The 20222-nt window shown below is 46.0% G+C and overlaps 1 protein-coding gene across 1 annotated transcript in view; it reads right to left on the bottom strand.

Annotated features, from left to right (window-relative positions):
- Positions 1 to 534: 534 nt before the first annotated feature.
- LOC149307848 (ATP-dependent chromatin remodeler CHD5-like) overlaps positions 535 to 20222 on the bottom strand; it is a 32685-nt gene continuing 12997 nt past the window's right edge. The window contains exons 19-41 of the mRNA XM_089534501.1: positions 19606 to 19747; positions 18888 to 19019; positions 18399 to 18516; positions 18008 to 18132; positions 16610 to 16841; positions 16299 to 16424; positions 15321 to 15493; positions 14436 to 14610; positions 14196 to 14288; positions 13597 to 13685; positions 12836 to 12969; positions 12498 to 12642; positions 12087 to 12246; positions 11890 to 11969; positions 10203 to 10326; positions 9075 to 9173; positions 8763 to 8897; positions 7845 to 7953; positions 6818 to 6950; positions 6147 to 6342; positions 5566 to 5729; positions 4710 to 4824; positions 535 to 2050 (exon numbers count right to left, since the gene is read on the bottom strand). Coding sequence (XP_089390627.1) covers positions 1926 to 2050; positions 4710 to 4824; positions 5566 to 5729; positions 6147 to 6342; positions 6818 to 6950; positions 7845 to 7953; positions 8763 to 8897; positions 9075 to 9173; positions 10203 to 10326; positions 11890 to 11969; positions 12087 to 12246; positions 12498 to 12642; positions 12836 to 12969; positions 13597 to 13685; positions 14196 to 14288; positions 14436 to 14610; positions 15321 to 15493; positions 16299 to 16424; positions 16610 to 16841; positions 18008 to 18132; positions 18399 to 18516; positions 18888 to 19019; positions 19606 to 19747 — 3124 coding nt within the window. The 3' untranslated portion in view covers positions 535 to 1925. The remainder of the gene's footprint in view (positions 2051 to 4709; positions 4825 to 5565; positions 5730 to 6146; positions 6343 to 6817; positions 6951 to 7844; positions 7954 to 8762; positions 8898 to 9074; positions 9174 to 10202; positions 10327 to 11889; positions 11970 to 12086; positions 12247 to 12497; positions 12643 to 12835; positions 12970 to 13596; positions 13686 to 14195; positions 14289 to 14435; positions 14611 to 15320; positions 15494 to 16298; positions 16425 to 16609; positions 16842 to 18007; positions 18133 to 18398; positions 18517 to 18887; positions 19020 to 19605; positions 19748 to 20222) is intronic.

Raw genomic sequence — 20222 nt, 5'->3', positions numbered from 1 at the left:
CCAGAGGTGGGCTTCCTCTGAGGCTGAGTTTGGTTTGCCCACCCAATGCGTTTCCATAGCCGAGGCAGGGATTTGAACTCTGGTCTCCCTGAATCCTATTCCTTATGCAGTGGCACCTCCTGTGCAAAATCTGTTTCCATGTGGGCTTTATCCTATGAACAAAAAATGTCCAACCGCTTCCAGAAGAGGAACTTGGCTGTTGTTCTTGTGTGCCTTCAAGGGGTTTCAGATTTATGGAGACTTGGAGGCAATGCTATCATGCAGTTTTCTTGGCAAGATTTGCTCAGAGAAGGTTTACCATGGCATTACTGAATTTCCATGGTCAGTTTGGGATTTGAATTTGGCATCCCAGAATCCCAGTCCAGCCACTACTCCACACTGTCTCTCAGCTTTGCCATTGTGCATCCATAATCCCAAAGCCATCCCTGACCCCAGAAGGCTAAAAGGACCAGAAATACCAGAGGACCACCTTGCATGAGTTCCTTTTTCAAAACGATTTATTAAAACATAAAATTATTTTAAAAACAGGAGGGGGGGCAAGACCTTTCTGGCATCCACAGAATACAAAAATGGGACACAGAAAGGAGAAACACAGACAGAGGGGTTATATTTATAATAGACGTGCCAGAAAGGCCTTCTTCGTAGGAGAAGAACTAACATTGCTTTGTTTGTCCCGCAAATTAAAAAAGGAAGAGGAGCGACGAGGCAAAGGAGCTTGAGACACTTTTCTTTCGCCACGTTAAGAGGTGTTAAACTGCATTATTTCTAAAGTGTAGATGCAGCCTTTGTATTTTTAACCTTTCCATAGCATACTCTGTGCAACTCTGGTCAGTGCTCAAGATATTAATGGCAACGGGAGAGGGGCTTTTGCATGATGTTGGTGGTGGAAAGTCCCCAAATAAGGGCTGCTGGTTTTAATTTTCACAAGCGTTTGCAAACGGGGGCAGAATTGAAAGGACACAACCGTTCGGTAACACAACTGGGAAGCACAGAAATGTGCAACTCACAAAGGCAAGGAATTCCCATCTCACTGGCTTTTAAGAGCGTAGGATCTAACTCTGGCAAAATTCAATCAAGACTTAGGAAATACTGGATGGTTGCAATCCAAGCAGCAATCCATGGTTGTAGTAGATTACAATCCATGACCCAGCTGCCCCAAAACACCACCTTCTCTCTTGTCGGGGCCAAAATGATAAATGTTATGGTACCAAAAACCCATGGTTTTAACAGGTGTTTGGATGTGGGTAGAGTTAAGGGTTCTCCAAAATCCTCAGAGTAGGATAAAGTGAAGCATGCTGAAGTCCCATCCCATTCAACAGGAGTTAAGCCAAGAAGTTGGACCTTAAAATCCCACTGGTTTCCAAGATTTAGCTCACATAGAAATCAATGTTTAAGATGCTTCTTTAGCTGGATAGGGCCCTGTGTTTACAATCCCCCTGGATTTGGTTGTGATTCTGGCTTTTTGGGTCAATGTGGGTTGCATCTGCTTCATGCGTGTAGATTGGGGTCCAAAAATTCAGAGAGGCTCCCCTTCGCCAAGTCATCCCTCCCCAAAGTAGCAGCACTAAACCTGGGCATGTCCTGTGCCCATAGACTTGAGTATGTACCATACCTGGCGCCTGGCACCCATCCCCAGGAGCATGGCAAGGCCTTTGGCCAACATGGCACTTATGACAGCCTCCCATCCGGTTGGGTATTGGTGCGAACCAGTGGAGGACAGCAACTGAAGAAGCGTCTCACAATCCATCCAACACAACTCTTCCAAGTCTCTTTGACGTGTGAAAGTGCAAACAAGGGGGGGAAAGAAGAAGACAGAAGGAAACAAAATCCCATCATCTCAAAGAAGTCTGTCCTCTTTTTTTTAAGGGGTGAAAAAGCGCTTTTTGTAATGACGGCGGTTAAGCCAAGGTCGCCAAGACCAGGCTTCAGTCTTCAATGCAGATGACGTTGTGATGCCGACGGCGGCCCTCGCAGTCCAAGGCCGAGCCGTCCTTCAGGGACTCGGGGGTCTTTTTATCCATCCGGCTTGGAGGCGGCCCGTTGGGTATCGCTGGAAGAAGGAGACGACAAAGAGCGAGAGGTCAGGTTCCCAGGACTGGCCACTTTCTGTCGTGGGTCCGAGTCTGAGTTAGTGGCAATTATTCAGGCCTGACACATGACATTTTTACAAAATTGGGATGGCAAGGGATGCACCATTTTGGAGATCCAGGCTTCTGCTGTCCAAAGAAGCCAAAGTATGCTTGAGAGCTTGCAGAGCCTGAACTATGTTCTCCAGTTCTTAGGACAAGAGTATTACCTTGAAAGTTGGGTGTATATACGTGTGTGTGTGTATACACACTTGTCCCTCCATATTTGCTAGGGTTAGGGACACAAGACCCCCATGAATATGGAAAAGCCGCAAATAACAAAAACACCATGTTTTTACTTCAGAGGACACCTCTCTAGGAATCTCTAGGTCCTCCAGGGCAACTCTATGGTCAACGTCCGACAGATACTGACCATAGAACTGCCCTGGAGGAGCTACACAGGCCTAGTAGAGTAGTCTCTCTAGGAATCTCTAGATCCTACAGGGAAACTCTGTGGCCAACTTCCGACAGACACTGACCACAGAACTGCGATGGAGGAGCTACAAAGGCCTAGTAGAGTGTCCTCTCTAGGAATCTCTAGGTCCTCCAGGGAACCTCTGTGGTCAACATCCGACAGACACTGACCATAGAACTGCACTGGAGGAGCTACAAAGGCCTAGTAGAGTATTCTCTCTAGGAATCTCTAGGTCTTTCAGTGCAGCTTATAGTTAAAATTGAGCATAGAGTTGCGCTGGAGGACCTAGATATTCCTAGAAAGAACATATATCAAATCTGTGAATAATCGAATCCGCAAATATCAAAGCTGCAAATATGGAGGGATGAGTGTCTATGTATATATATATATTCCACTCAATTCTTAAACTTAAGTGCTTTTAAAATTTCGACAGCATGCTTTGTACTACTCTGGTTGATGCTCAGAGACGAATGGCGTCACCTTGTGGCACCCTCCTTGCAACACCATAGGGTTCCCTTCCTGTAGTGAAATCGTAAAAGGTTATTCCTAAATCTCAAGTTTTGTTCCTAATATAAATAAATATTATTATATTGTTATTATATTAAAATCTCAGGACCAGGCAAAGTCCAGATCTGGCGACTCTAATCCAGAGAGACAGCCCTGGATGCACTGCAGAGGTCCAAGCTGCACCTGAAAATTAGTGTTTGCAACCATCTTGCAAGATGAGGAAGCAGAACGCCAAAATCATGGAGGTATAATTTTAATAATAATAATAGTAGTAGTAGCAGTAGTAGTAATAATAATAATATCATCATCATCATTGAAGGTCAAAAACTCCATTCAGTGGTAGACTGTGAAACTGATATAATAATAACACTAACAATAGTACAAGATAATGATCTATCTGTACGATGTCTCACTATGCATATGTTTCCAAATACAGGTATTCCAAAATGCCCCCAAAATCCCAAACGCCTCTGGACCCAAGCATTTCAGATAAAGGAGACTCAACCTGTAATGCATATTCCTGGACCTGAGCATGAGTTGGAAGGGGAAACCAAAGGAACCAGAGCTTTGAATCGTTCCCATACGCCATTCATTGCAACTCCAATCTCTCCATAGAACAGGATGAATAAATCCACTGCCGCATATCATTGCTGCCAACACAGTTTTCTGAGCATATGTGAGTAACTATAACCCAGTAACCCAGCCATGTGGCAAACTGGGTTTCTGGATTATGCTGGGCACATTTTCCCCGGATTCTAGAGCCTCTCTTGGATTCCATTTCAGGGATTTCATGACTTTAGAGCTACCCTGGTGATAGACACCTATCCTGCCTTATCAATGCTTTGGTTCTCAGCTACAAATCCCTTCCCTTTCAATAGTCTTTCTAAAGAGGAGACCCCCTTGCGCCTGGCAACGCATGAAAAAAGAGGAGGGATGGGGTACCAAAGGACCATAGAGTTGGAAGAGACCCCAAGGGCCATCCAATTCAACCCCATTCTGCCATGCAAGAAGATGCCCTTAAAGCACCCATGAAAGATGGCCATCAGCCTCTGTTTAAAGACAGCCAAAGAAGGAGACTCCATCACACTCTGAGGAAGCACCTTCCACTGTCAAATTTATGCATTTATTATTTATTGATTATTCAAACAGACTTTACTGTCAGGATATTCCTCCCAATGTTGAATTGGGATCTCTTTTCCTGGAGCTTGCATCAATTGCTCTGGGTCCAACTCTCTGGAGCAGCAGAAAACAAGTTTGCTCCCTCCTCAATATGGCACCCCTTCAAATGTTTAAACAGGGCTATCATGTCGCCTCTTAACCTCTCCTCCAGGTTAAACATATCCCTCTTCCAATTGTAAAATCAATTGTTTTAAAGCCCCTTTGGGGTCCCTTTAGGCTGAAATGATTCTTAAGCCACCTTGAGGTTTAAATACTTAAAAGAAAGAAATCGCACGGCAGCGTTATCAGAGTAAGAAGCGGGGCCTTACCTCTTGTGGCAATGAGAACTGCAGAGGAAACTCTTGCAAGCGGCTAAATATCTATTAATAAGAGAGAAAACAGCTGGCTTGCCTATTGCCCTTTGGTTTTTGCATTGCTTTTAAAAAACTGTCCTCTTAAAAGGAAAGAGAAAGAGGAGTTTGCGTTTCAGAGACTCAACTCACCCGTCACATAAGGTCCCAGGGGCATCTGGCTGTAGTTTATGAGCCCTCCGGGTCCCGGACCTCGGAAATTGGGCCCAAAGTTGTTGCTATAGATCTGGGAGGAACCAAAGGAAGCCTGGAGGTGGGTAAAAGGGGAATATTTATTAGAAACTGCAGCCCAACCCATTCCCCAATGAAATCCAGACTCCCAGGATTGCAAAGTATTGAAACGTGACAGTTCAAAGCGGTGTCAAACGGCATGCATTTCGCAGCGAAGATGCTGCTTCCGTCGAGGCTTCAACTTGAATCTCCCACATCCAGGTCTGGCACTCTAACTCCGATGTGTGTCTATGTGCCTTTAAGTCACCTGTCGACTTATGCCGACCCATGAATTTCCTAAGGTAAGGAATAATCGGAGAAGGTTTGCCACGATTGCCGTCCTCTGAAATATAGCCTACAGCGCATGGCATTTCTTAAGGGTGCCCTGTTCAAGTCCTAAACAAACCTGATGCTGCCTTATCTTCCAAGTTCGGATGGGGTTCGGTGCCATTGGGGAATTTAGGCTCTATGCCACACTGGCACGTCTCTTTTTACATATAACAATAAATCTTGGATTAGGCAGATAGGTTTCCAAAAGGAAAGGAGCATAAATGGTCAAGAATGATACATATACTAATGCTTTTGAATTCGACAATACCCCACCCCAGGTGCCATTGGGTCCATGTCAGGAGGGCAGTGAATCCGCTCCGGGGTTTGGATAGCTTCAACGCAGCTCTCCAAGGTGCTGGGCCATCTCCACACTTTGGAGAACTCCTTCAAAGTCTGAAATAAAGCCCAGCTTGACCACTCAGCCGCCATGGGGCCCAAGGGTCCTCACCTGCTGGACGCTGGGGTCGCTGCCCCGGTTCGTCAGGCGGCTGAGAATGCTCCTCTCGGACATTTGGAGGCGAGCGGCGACGGGCGGGATGCGGGACAACATGGAGGGGAGCCGCGTCACGTCGGCCTTCATGTCACTCAGGAGCTCTTCCAGCTGGTTTAAGACTGAAACACAAGCAATGGCCCATGGAAAACCATCCTTTGCCCTGAAAAGCTGGAGCCGGGGATGGTATCCAGTGGTCTTCATTCGGCATAACATTTGCACGAGTGGGAATCTTGTGGCCCCCAAAGCTTTTGCAGTTGACCCCTTAAGACCATTAAACAAATTAACCATTTCATGCCACCATTAACATTTGGTCATGAGGCTAACAAGGACTCCAAAACCCATCTTCCTGATGCCAGGGGCTCGGCTCACTACACCAGGATATGACAATTTTCTTGAAAGTTTATGCGGATTTCACAATTGGTGTGAAATCTCCCTTTGCCAGGGTTGACCAACCGGAGCTGAGCGACAAATGGATGAACGGATGGAGGGAAAGACAAGAAAAAGAAGCAATTACTCCTTCTCCGAAAAGGACCTACCTTTATGAAGGACAGCGTTGGCGGGCTTGTTCCCAGCGAGAGACTCTTTGGAGAGATGCTGGTGGCTCTCGGCAAGGCACTCCACTTCGGCCAGGCGGGCATTCAAGGCCATGGCCGGGTGGTTGGGCTCTTGGGTCATGTTGAGGTATGCGGCCCGGCGGAGTTGCTCCTCGATGACCAGCGCCTGCTCCAGCAACTGCGCCCAACGGCAAAAAGAAAGATGGCTGAGTAACGGCACCAGGTGTCACAGAATCATTGGCGCTAAACCTGCCGGGATGTGGCTTGGGGTGCATCTACATTGTCGAAACAATGCACTGTAAAACAATGCACTTTGACGCCAATCCTTCCTATGGCACCCTGGGATTTGTAGTTTGGGGAGGCACCCACTCCTACTCTTTGGAAAGGAAGGCTAATGGGCCTTGCGTAGGATGGAGCTGCAGTGCTTGTGGGATCAAATTGCATCATTTCTGCAGTGTAGATGCAAACCCAAGTCGTCGGCATGTGTTGTGCAGTGTTGCTATTTTGCATGGGGATTGCACCATGCCATTATGTCCACATGCAGCTATTTGCCTTGCGCTAAGAGGATACTGGGTTGAGAAGTCTTGGGATTTAGGAGAAGCCATAGCATCGGTCTTGGAGGGACACAGGTAAAGCCTTCTCCACGGACTCACCTTGAAACGCCGAGCCAAGAACTTGTTCTTCATCTCCAGGTAGTTGCCCTTGTGGATCTCCGACTTGAAGGGCTCATTCAGGATCACGTAACGCGGGTCATTCTGGATGTCCTGCCAGCGGGCATAGCCATGGCTGAGCGCCAGGGTCAAGCATTAAGGGGATAGTATTATTATTATTATTATTATTAATATTAACAACACAGGAGCTGCACTCACCTAACAATTCATATTAAAATTATTCAGAAGCCCATGTCAATGGGTTAGGAGAAAGTACAGACCCTAGGAAGCTCAGAGCTGTTTTTATGGCACTCTTCCTGCTGTTATTAGTATTGTTATTTATATTATATTTATTTACATCTTGCTCTTTTTTCCCCCCAAGTTGGAACCAACTTACAATTTAAGGGGGAAAAAACCAATTAAAACATATAAAAGCAAACATTAAAATAGAATCAAACTGATATAACTCGTGACATCGTCACTAGAATAAAATACCGATTATGTCCGTAACAACAGAACTCATTTTGCTCCACTTTTGCAAATCAAGCTGGTTTTTGGAAGGATATCTTAGACCAAATTGAACCTTTTGCAACTTCAAAAGAAAGTATTCCCAGATGGAAATCTTTAGTTTTTTGCTCATTCCCAATGTCTGCTACTTCTATTGTTTTTATGTTAGTTATTTGATAACACTATATATATATATATACACACACACACACACACACACACACACACAATCACACACACAGAGTACTATTAAAACTACAACACCCCCAACCCATTCTTTCTAAGCCTTCTGTTTTAAGCGCCTATCTGTTCCTGGTATGGCTTCTGTGTCACTTGGGGCATGGCAAAGGATTGGACTATATGGCCCTTGGGACCCCTTCCAACTCTGTCATCTTAGAAGTATTGGACCCAGGAATGGGTCCTCCGTTTTATTTTCATCCCCCCCCCTGGTAAAATGTCAGGGTGCATCGCTGCCATATTTATATGCTGAGCTTGTCGTCTCTCATGCTCAACCAAAGGATACGTGACGATGCCCGCCAGGAGCCAGTAATCGTGCCGCCGGTGCCAAATATCGTAGATCTTCCCCGAGGAGACGGCTGCCCTCTCCTCGTTCTGCCAAAGCGTGTGCAGCTCTGTCGAGCCAAGAAAAGAAACATTAAATAAACACAGTATATTATATACACACACACACACACACACACACACACACACACACACACACAAACACACACACACCCCACTCTCTTCCATGCCAGCATTCTCTGAAGATGGCAGCCAGAGATGCTGGCGAAACATCAGTTATAAACTCTTCTAGAACATTGGCCACGCAGCCCCAAACACCCACAAAAAGCTACAAAAGAAACTTTGCACTCAGAATGGGATCGCATGGCCTTTGCAAACCAAGTGGCAACTCAAGAACCCTTGGCATCTCGTTGCCGCAACGTACTAATTTATCTTGGCAATCTTTTTCAATAGCCGGGGCAGGGAAGACCCTCCAGATGTTGTCAGATGATGGGGCTGCACTGCAACAACATCTGGAGGGCCACATCTTCCCTATAACCTGGGCAACCAGTAGCTCTCCATAGGAGATGAGCAAGCCAGGGATCTGTGGATTGGAATCTCATGATCCAGGAATCCCTGGCCCTGAATGAAATGATAGGCTGTATGAGGACCCATGAATTCAGGCTAAATCCTTCCCAAATGGCGTATGCACAAGTTACTTTCTAACCCCTATATCTATCGATTATGACAAATAATGTTTTAAGCACTAGCAAGTAGCAGTGGACACTAGACAGACAGATAGATAGATAGATAGATAGATAGATAGATAGATAGATAGATGATAGATAGATAGATAGATAGATAGATGATAGATAGATAGATAGATAGATAGATAGATAGATAGATAGACAGATAGATTTCCAAGTAGATCCATTTATACCTGTGAAGCCCCCATCCGCAATGTTGAACATGAATCGGATCCCGCTCTTGTCGTCCTTCTTCCCGTCTTCCTCGTCTTCTTTCTCGCCGTTTTGCTGAACCTCCGTCGGCTCCTTCTCTTCTTCCTTCGCCTCTTCTGCGGAGGAAGACCCAAGGGAGTGTCAAGAGAGACATAGGACAGGGCCAACAATGCAAAGGACCTCATCTCAATGTGCATTTTTGGACAACTTTGGAAACTGAGCCTGGAATATTGAAAAGCCTAGGATAAACTGAGCATGTCAAGTGTAGAGCCTGAGATATGGAAAACATTTACCTGGCTTGGTTTCTTTCATGCCGCCTTTGCAAGGACTGGTACTTTGGTCGGGCTTCTCCACAGACATCTCATTCTCCTGGACGGTTTCATCTGTTGGATCTGGACCGGCAGCATGGGATGCAAGAGCCACAGAAAACAGAGTTCCTCTTAGGATGATGCATCAAGACTGGTTGAAAAATCAGTAAGTCCCAGACTTTGTTTCTCTTCTTTCCAGTTTAATGTAGGAGATCCATACACGTTTTTGTTTACCCCAGAGAAGGGAATTCGATTGGATGGATGGCCGAAGGGAGAAGTTTAGGACAATGGTGGCGCAGCAGCATGACTGTGCCATCACTGAAGTCTTGTTGTCATGCGCCACCACTGAAGTCCTGTTGCCTCTAATGGCGGTACGGTAGCATGTGCGCACTGCCATTGAAGTCCTGTTTTCCCTAATAGCAGCATGTCCGCATGGCCACACCACCAGGGAAAAACCGGTGGATTTCGGTATCCAATACAGATCCACCATGGATATCAAAGGCCGACTGTACCTTACTATTCCCACACTTTCTAGTGATTCCTACCCTTGATGTTGACTCAACAACCTTATTCCTTTCAATGGCCCTAATCTAGATGAGACCGATGCTGGATTGAGCCCCATAACTAGTGCGCAGGCGGCGTTCTCTTTTTAAGAAATTAACCTTCCAGCACAGGTACGGTCCTTGTTTTCCCCCCTCTATGAAGATTTTCCTACCTGGCTCCATCGCTGCTAAAATGTCTGTGAAAGGTCCTGAAAAGGTGGAGGAAGCGTGCATGTCTGAACACCAGGTGCGCTTCCTCCATCGTCAGGGAAACATCGCTCCCTCTAGCATTCCTGAATCGTCACAAGGGGAGCAGATTTCCTATGAACACAATGTTTGCATTCATAGGAAATCCACTCCCCAGGAATGATTCAGGGATGCAAGAAGATGCAAGGAGGGAGCGATGGTTCCCTGACGATGGAGAAAGCGCACCTGGCATTCAGACATGCGCGCTTCCTCCACCTTTTCAGGACCTTTCACAGACATTTTAGCAGCGATGGAGCCAGGTAGGAAAATCTAAATCTGGCCACTTGGAGATGGGGTCCCTTCTCCCCGCAATTCGGCCCCATACCTTGCTCTGGCTTCTCCGGCGCGGCGTCCGTCCTCTCCGCCTCCTCCTCCTCTGCGGCATTCTCCTCACCCGCTTTCGCCTGGGTGTCCTCCTTCTCCTCCATCTTGTCTCCGCTCGCCGTCACCTTCGTGCAAAGCAAACATTGAGACACTTGGGGCACATTCAATAGTTTGAAGGCATCACCCCAAATCCCTCTTTTGCAAATGGGAAGGGGCTATTGTTGTACCTCCGCGCATACTCCGTATTTCTTTTCTTTTCTTGTTTGTTTGTTTGTTTGTCTTCCTTTTGTTTATTTTATTTTTGAAAACGTACATAGACATCAACGTGTTAAACAGACACAGACGGCTCTCCATAACAACGCAAGTACATAACAACATAACAACACATAGACTAATCTAAAATGAACTTCCTTTCCTCTAAATTCAAATATTTATTGTATATGACTTTCTTAATTCTCGAATCTCCACTTCTGACTCTCCTTTTCTTTTTCCACAGTCACCTTTAATTCACAATGGTTTTAATGGTTTTAATGGTTTGTGATATTTTATTATAGTATCATTGGGGGGTGGAAGGAAGTAGTAGAGTGCATTTTATTATACATGTTGTATTTCATATTGCACTTTATCTGATATTGTAAGCCGCCTTGATCCTGCGGGATTTTATTTTATTTATCGTTATTATAATACAACATTTAGTAATATATGTCAAGGTACATTTTCCCTAATAACTTAATATTTTACTCTGTCAACCGTAACACATGAATCTCTCCCTCTTTTTGTTCAAGGTACAGCGCGCCCGCGTCATACATGGGCGTGCTTTACGCGGACTTGAGCTTACGCGCTCAAGCCACAGGGCACGCGCAGGGCAGAAGGGGTGGCGCGTCCCATTCAATTGAATGGACACGGGCGCCCATTGTGCCCCGCGCGCTGCCGCGCCGCACCGCACAAGCCCCATTGGAAACAATGGGGCTTGAGCATAGGCGGAATTCGCCTTACGCGGAGGGATCGGGAACGGATCCCCGCGTAAGGCGAGGGCCGACTGTATCTATGGACATATTCCTAATCTTTCTCATATTCATTCTTAGACCCATTCTGTATTAAACATGTCAATTTATCGATCTCTATATATTCATATAGTTTACTTAACCACTTGGTCACCGTTGGATCTTCCTCTGCCTTCTACTTTTTAGCAAAGTAATTTATTTATTTATTGGATTTATATTGGATTTCAAAAGAATTTAAAGGGCAAACCTCTCTGATTTTGGAATGCCTAAATCCCAAATATTCCAAAATCCCTTTGCTTTCTGATGGTTCAGTGCACCATCTTTAAACTTTATTTAATACACTGTGTATAAAATTAATACTATGTTTAGAAGGTGTATTCAAACTGTACGCGAATTTCATGTTTAGACTTGAATCCCATCTTTAGGAGATCTTTTGTATATCCAAACATTCCAAAATCCCAAACCTAAAAGACCGGGTCCCAAGCATTTTGCATAAGGGAGACTCAATCTGTCGTAAGTTAATTTAGGTTTAATTTTCACTTTGCACAGAGGCTCATGGCAAGTTTCAAGTGCGGAATCATGAGATTTCAACAGGTGCCAAAACCAAAATTTCACAAGGATTTTAGATGCAAATACAATAAATGAATTCAGGTGGAATTTCATCCTTGCCTGGCATTCCTTCACCTGGTTCTCCTTCTTGGTCCAAGATTCAGTTTGATCCTTATCCTCAGGAACCCCTGACTGCATTTCCACTTTCTCTGAAACTACAGAAGAAGAGAACAACTAAAATGCAGACAGTAGGACTACAAATGAAAATGAAAATGCAACCAAGTTTCGGGACCTCTGGGCTTGCAAGGCCGTATAAGGAAGAGGGGTCTTACCTGGCTGCGTCATGGCGGCCGCTTGACCATGAGCTGGACTGGCCGGAACGGGAGTGTTTGGGTCCGAAGAGGGCAGTTCACTGGACTTCTTCATCTCCAGACCTTCTGGGATGAGGTCTGGAGTGCTATATTTCCCATTCACAGGTTCAAACTCTTGGACCTGACAAAGGGAGAGCAAGAAGGAAACAGGAAGGTTGAGGATGATGGAGGAGGCAATATGGCCATATAGACCTAGATCCTGGCCCTCAATACTTTGCAATTCTCATTCAAACCAAACAATTAGCCTCATCTTTTGCAGTCCAGGTTCTGTTTTATCTTAGTGGGTGAGAGTTAAAGCCGCCTCTGGACTTCAAGGGGTCCCACAATGGGCACAGACACAACCCCAAGGGGCGCAAGGAATGGCATGCATACCTTCTTCCTGACCAGGGACATCACGCCGATGCGCGTCAGGACATGCTGGCGGGACAGCCCTTCACGGGGAACGCCATCCGCAAAGGTCTCAGCGCCATCCGCGCCCGGTTCGCACAAATGGCGCATGAACAGGGACACGTATGCTCTGGGGAAGGAAGGAAAGAAAGGGAGAACTTGGTGGCCCTCTTTGTTGGGGAGGAGAGGAGACGAATCGGCCGCCGGCAGCAAATGAAAGCATGGACAAACTCTAAGCCAGCCTCCAAAGGAAGGTGGCTAAGATGACCGAAAGTCTGGAAACCGAGAGTTACGCAGAACAACGTAAGGGATTCCCGCGTTACCTGAACTCCTTCTCGCTTTTCCCGCGCAGGTCCCTCACCAGCCAATGGGAGTTGAAGGCGTCCTGCGGAGGCATCCCCCACCTCATGATGGCATTCAGGAAGGCTTTCCGTTGGCGGGCGTTGAAACCCAGCACCTGCAAAGAGAGGCCAAATCATCACCCCCGGGGCTCAGGATCCCCACTGACCTTCCCAAAACGTTGACCTAGTTTGCTTAAAGAAAGGGACTGTGCCAATATTGCTCCCTAGGAGAAAAAATGTCCATATGCTCATGAGTGCCAATAGATAAAACATCAGCGGATAAAACATCACACTTTTTTTTGCTCCAAAATGCACATTTCAGGATATGACATGCATTTCCAACATATTTTTTTGCCATGTATTGTCCTTTGCATCCTATTATTGTTATTATTATTAGTAAGACGGTTCCATAGCAAGTACTGTAAACACATTTACATGCTCCTTTGTTACATGTTCACAGTTTGACCCTCAACTTTTCCAAGGGCCATATCAAAATACATAATTTTGACCCCAAAATCTGTCCCCAATTTATACATGAGGTCAATCTATAGTCAAGTATATACGGTAAATACATCACCCCCTTGATCTCACATCCTTTTACTGTGTATTGACCCCATGGATGGGACGCAGAGGAGGGCCTCCCTGAAGACTTCAATACATGGGCGGAAGTAGATAGGAGTCCATTTGTTGGCCCTCTGAGAAGGGAGCCACTGCACACAAGGCTGACCGTCTCCAAGACTGACCTCAATGTTCCCGCCAACTCTTGCCAACAACGGAGGAAGGGGCTTGTCCCGGTCACTCTTCAGTTGCCTCCGGGATTGTCTCCGACCACCTAGAAAGCGTTGGAGAAACCCAGAGTCAACAGGAGTTGTTCCTTTGGAGGAAGGGATGACACCCGTGGCCTTAGAAACATCCTATGGAGATGGTGTGGGGATTTGGAGGACCAAATTCACCCAAACCCAGGCTGGGGTGGCATCGCAGGTCTAACAAAATGAGGATATTTCCCTCCCTTTTGGAAGGTGGTGGAGTCTCCTTCTTTGCAGGATTTTCAGATGGTTGGATGACCATCCTTCACAGGGAGTGTTTTGATGATGCCTTCCTGTGCAGAAGAAGGTCCCTTGGAGTCCATTCCAACTCTAGGTTTCTGAGACCACATTTGGACACTGGAAAACTGACCCTTGGGTCGCTCTCTGCTCATGTCCCTCAAAGAGTCTAACTCTTTCAAGGGCCCCAAGAGCAGCCAACAGAGATGGATGTGGGATGGATGTGGGTGGGTAAAAGGTGATGCCGTAGCGCAGGCCCACAGAGGTCCAAAAAAGACAAGAAAACACGCTTGACTCACTCTGACCTTCGGGCCGCTCCTCAAAGTCTTCGTCCTCGTCTTCGGAGCCAATAGAATACTCCGACTGGTTGTCCGAAAGCTCATCATGCCACTCTGACAAGAAAGAAGCGGGGAAGGTCTCAGAAACAATGAATGGGAGGTCCAACTGGACAATGGTCCAAGAAGCCAAGGCAAGAGACTGAAAGGCCTTCTGAAGCTGAGAAGGTCTTCTGAAGTTCTCCTCTCCCCATCCTTCCTTACCTTGGTCCTCTTGGGAGGCGTCGTTGTAGTTGACCTGCTTCCGGACGCGCTTCCCTTTCCCGAGGTTGCGGGCGAGATCTTCTTGCTGCTGTTCGTAGTGATGCCTCAAGAGCTTTTCCCAATAGTCGGGATCCACGTTCTCCTCTTGCTTGATAATCTCTCGCTCAACTTCTTCCTGCAGCCGTGGGAGAAGAAGACGGAAAGGGGTTGCACACAAGGCCCATGTCTCCCCTTGGCCAGCTAAGAAAACCCAGTCCCTTGAGAAGAGACTGCGTTGACCCTCACCAAATCCACAAAACTCATATGAACCCCACCAGGGAAACAAACAGATTTGCAGGAAAGACCACTGTGCATTCCCAAATTGCAATTGTGGGATATCCTTAATGCCAAAAAGAGTCAGGGGGCGATTTCCCCACTTTTAGAAAAGCCTTGCTCTCTGGCTTTGGAGGACTGAGATCTTCTGGGGAGGGTCTTCTCTCTGTCCCTCCACCAAATTTAATGCATGTAAATGCATCTGAGAAAGCAGACTTAAGTCTATGGAGTTTATCACACGGGACGAATCCTGTGCAGAAACTAAATTTAAACTGAAAACAACCTGCTTTTGCGGGTTGTTTTACAGACAACATTTGGGGTTAACCCAAACAGAAAGTTGGCAAAAAACCTACATTTGCGGGATGTTTTTCAGACGACGTTTGTATGAAATAACGCAAAAATAACCCGAACGCAAAGTCGTCAAAACCAGCTCCTTTTTACTTTTGCTAAATTCCGAAAGTACAAAGGAGCTTTCTGTTTGGATTCTTTTCGCGTCATTTCTCTTCCACGCCAACGCATCTGGCAAATAACAAATAAGACCAAAGGAAAATCCAGGATGCCGGGGCACATTACCACACCGTCCTCTTCTCTCACAACATACTGGGCCACTTTAAAAGAGCTGAGATACTCGTTCATGTTCTGGAGCTCCGTGTCGTCGCTGGCGTCCTGGTTGCGGTCCAAGAGCTTGGAGATGGCCGCGTCGTCGTAGTGGATCACGCTGATGTCCTCCACGTCCTTGTTGTCCCCTGAGATGGGAAAGGGGTCGGAAGCAGAGATCGGGACAAGAAGAATCATAGAGCTGGAAAGGGACCCCGAGGGGCAACCCAATCCATGCAGGAAGACACCGTCAAAGCACATCTTTCGAAAATGGGGTCCACAGAGCTGAATGATCATTGGAAAGGATAGCCTTTGTGGTCTCTTCCAACTCTTTGATGCTATGATACTACTTTAGATGAAGCCTGACTAGTGCAGAAGGCAGTATGACTTCTCTTGTCTTGGAAACAATGCTTCAGTATCCACCTTGTTTGCTGCGAGCATCACATTGCTGGCTCAAGTTCAACATACAGTCAACAATAATCCCCAGGTGCCTTTCACATCTATCCTATCCTATCCTATCCTATCCTATCCTATCCTATCCTATCCTATCCTATCCTATCCTATCCTATCCTTTCCTTTCCTTTCCTTTCCTTTCCTTTCCTTTCCTTTCCTTCCTTCCTTCCTTCCTTCCTTCCTTCCTTCTTTCTTTTTCTTTCTATAATTTATATTTTGTTTTTCTCCCAACGCCGGACACAACATTAAAGCAAAGCGGAGCTCAGTTCCTTACTACACAGCGGTTAAGTAGAAACAGTTACATAAGCAGCTGTGTTAAAATAATATATACAATTAAAAAAAATTAAGGCAATAATTAAAAGAGACTTTTAAAAAGCACAGTCCCAATCCCAAGACCCTTCTGAACAAAAAGGAGATTACTAAGGAGATACAGTCTTACAGACCCAAACTTTGTAGGGCTGGGTGGCCCCTTGGTGTATTTTTGGGGGGTGTTTGCCATACCTGGAGGAGGGCCGCCGTGCTTTTTCTTCAACCCAGGAGTTGCTGCTCCTCCTTTCGAAGCCGGTGCCTCCGCGAAAGGGCTCACCACCTCCGGCATGACGATCCGTTGGGCCTGAGACATCATGGCTGGATGGGAAGGAAGGAAAGCAAATTGGTACAGGATCCGGACTTTTAAACAAAGACCGACTCCCGGTCCTCTTGCAAAAAACGGAACCAGTTGAGTCCCTCTAAAAGAGAAGAGTGAATGAATATGAATGGAAATTTAGGGGCAGAACGTGGGAAGGGGTTCCACAGACAACCACCATCCTTACCCTCCACGTCATCCTTGAATAGCTCCTCTGTCCCAAACTTGAGGATGTCGTCCAGCTCTTGCTTGGTCATGGAGCCAGACTTCGAACCCAAACCCGGGCGCACCACCAGGTGGGTGAGCATCATCTTGCGCTTGGCCACTTGGGTGATGCGCTCCTCGACGGAGGCCCGCGTCACAAAGCGGTAGATCATCACTTTCTTGTTCTGGCCGATGCGGTGAGCTCTGCTGAATGCCTGCAGAGGAAAAGCAAGGAGACGCGTCGGAAGGGGGATGTGGTTGCAATGCAAGTTCTTTGCATTAAAAGATCCATTGGGAACAACATTCCCAACTGGGAAAAGGGCATTGCCAAAGCCCTGTGCCAGGCAAGACCCATCTCCCACTGCTTTTCCTTCTTTTTTTGGGAAAAGGAGCCAGAAATTAAAAAGTGAGGTTTGCATTCTGCTTGGAGTGTGTGTCTTCGTAAATGGCCTTACATGCATGCAGAATGGAAGTGAGTGGTTTCACAATGTCTGCATTCACTTAGGGGTCCCTATAAGCCAAATCTTTATTGACTATTTTTAATTACATTTCCTTAGCCATTCCTTTATTCAATTTGTATCCTGGCTTTGGACTCAAGGTGGTTCTGCCAGAGATTGGAAGGAAGTACAGCCAAAAATCTAGGCTGGCATCTCTGTAAATCGGACTCCTGCTTCTATAAACAGGCTTATATGTGTGCAAAAGTGAGTGGTTTTGCAATATGTATTTGTTAAGGGTAGTTAGTGCAGTGACTGATATACAATGGGCATCAAAGCACCCCAAATACACATCAAGTGTGCACCAATGCACCCCCAAATACATATCAAGTGTGCATCTAAGCATCCCAAATGCAAAGCAAATATGTCTTAAAGCACCCCAAACGCACATTAAGTGTGCATCAAAGCACCCTTGAATGCACATCTGGACAATGACTAGGAAGTGCCAGAGTACTTGATGTGCATCAGAAGTGCCCAATGCACATTGGAAATGCATGATGTGCAACCAAAGAGCTGTTGAGTTTTGCTAGTCTAAAAGACAGAGAAAAGAGGATACAAACTTGGAAACAATCCTGAACTTCCAGTAAACATCAGCAGCAATTTTTGGTAGAGTGATAAGGTGGGGAAGGTTTAGGGGACACCCCTCCTGCAAAATTGTTAAGGGAAATGGGTTGAGAAAAGAAGGAAAGTATATGAAATGGAGGCAAGAAAATGTTGATGACTCAGGTAAACAGCAACGGCAAACCTCCTTGGAGCAAATATTGCCAACATCAGTTTGCCATAGGGCTGCCATAAGTTGGAAATGACTTGAAGACAGACAACAACTGCCAAGGATCTATTCATTCTAGGATAAGTGAGAAAAGGAGAGGGGGGAAAGAAGAATTGACCTGTATATCGTTGTGAGGATTCCAGTCAGAATCATAAATGATGACCGTGTCGGCTGTTGCGAGGTTGATGCCCAAACCGCCGGCGCGGGTGGAAAGAAGGAAACAGAACTGCTGCGCTCCAGGGGCTGAGAAAGAGAAAAGAAAGGGAGACAAGAGGGAAAGAGACAAGAGGAAGTCAGGGTTGATAAATGATGGAGCATCAAATACGTTGAAGGCACCAGATCCTGTCTGATCTTGGAACATAAGCAGGGTCACTCCTGGTTAAGACATGGATGGGAAGCGCCGCGAATGCTGCACGGTGCAATCCCATGGTGCAAAACAACATCCCACCTCTCCACTCCCTCCCCTTAGCGCAACTTGCACCCTGGACAGAAAAGCCAAAGCGAAGTACCGTTAAACCTGTCAATGGCTTCTTGCCGCAGTCCTCCCGTGATCCCGCCGTCGATCCGCTCGTACTTGTAGCCTTCGTACTCCAAGAAATCCTCCAGGAGGTCAAGCATCTTCGTCATCTAACGGAAGCGGAAAGAAGGCAAGCGCAAAATGAGACCGGGGTTTAAAGAAGCACCCAGTTCAAGGTGCCTCAAGTGCAATGGAAGGCTCCTGCTCAAAAGCCAAAGTGGGCTCTCCATCTTTGGAGATCTTTACGCAGAGGTTGGATGGGCAACTCTCAGGCTTGGAGTTAGACTACATGACCCTTGGGATCCCCTTCCAACTCAGCAATGCAGGGCTCTCTGCTGCACAACTCTCTCCATCACACCTCAACCGAGCTATGCTTGATATTGTTTCTATGCTAGATGCACGTGCTGAATTTCTACCTCTTTCCGCTTTTCCAAGCACCATAATCCATTGTACCCAGTTGTGCATCCCATCATCCCCTGACCTGGGAGAAGATGAGCACCCGGTGACCTCCGTCCCTCAGCTTCTTCATCATCTTCTGCAAGAGCATGAGCTTCCCAGAGGACTTCACAAGGGAGCTCCCATCATAGGAACCGTTTGGCAAAACCGGGGCTTCCTAGAAGCAACACAAAGGCAGGTCAGGGAGAGATGGACAGACAAGGGACCAGACATCTTCCTTTTCCAGGACATGTCCTACATTTCAATCTTCCATCTGGGAGGAATTCCCAAATGTCCTCCGCGTCGCACATGATGGAGAAGCCCATTGAGTAGCACCACATTTGCTGTTCCCCTGGAATTCGTCTACTTGGCAGCCTGTCCTCATTGCATTATTGCATAACTAACTATGTTTTTATTTTAATATTAATAATGCTTTAAATTTTTTTAATTTGGTAATTAACTTTTTTGCTTCTGTCTTCTTAAATTATTCTGCCTTTTTAAAATTACTGCTTGAAATAAATGAAAGATAAAGATTGCAAACAGGGGCCACGGATAGAGCCTGAGATGTCAGTTCAGTCAAGGGTTTGTTGTTAAGCATTTGACTTGTTCAGAGTTCGGTAAGTATATTTCAAGGCATTTTAACAAAGAAAAATACAGTTGAACACATAATAAAATACAGCAAATGTAATGCAGAGGTAAAAATAAATCCTAGGAAAATAATTTGTATTTGTGCTAATGTTGTTATATTAGGAAAAGAAACCCACCACAGCGGCCACCGGGAAAAGGTAGGGGTGGTTGCAACACTTCTTCAGATCCATCATGATGTTGAGGAGGGACACTTGGCTGCCACCGCCTTTCGAATTCAGGGCCTCGAAGTTCCTGGTCAGGATTAACTTGTAGTATTTCCTATGGGATCACAAGGAGGAGCAAAAATGAGACCAATACGGCTTAGGTCCATATCTCCTCATACGAACCTAAGATCTTCATGGGAAGGATTTTTCTTGGTCCCGGCACCAGAGCTCTCCAAGAGAAGCGGCTAAATGTCTCACAAAACTACAAATCCCAGAACTCCATAGCACTGAGCCATGGCCATTAAAGTGGGGTCGAACCGCATTAATTCTGCAGTGCAACTCCGTATTATTATTATTATTATTATAGCTTATTTTTATAGCGTTGTAAATATACGCTGCACTGTACATACAGATAATCATATCAATAAAAATATAAAACCTGCCAATGGTGTACGATCTACAAAACACATATAAAACAATAGGTAATAATATAAAATAGAACTGGTTAAAATTAGTAGGCAACAATTAAAAACAATGACATCAACTCTGGGAGACTCAGTCCAAAACTGGAACTTAGCAGATTCTCATAA

The sequence above is a fragment of the Sceloporus occidentalis genome, unplaced genomic scaffold (genome assembly GCF_023333645.1).
Source record: "Sceloporus occidentalis isolate IW3139 unplaced genomic scaffold, rSceOcc1.0.p SCAF_8, whole genome shotgun sequence".
Taxonomy (NCBI): domain Eukaryota; kingdom Metazoa; phylum Chordata; class Lepidosauria; order Squamata; family Phrynosomatidae; genus Sceloporus; species Sceloporus occidentalis.
Note: the sequence above shows the minus strand (reverse complement) of the source record. Positions and strands in the feature narration are given on the sequence as shown.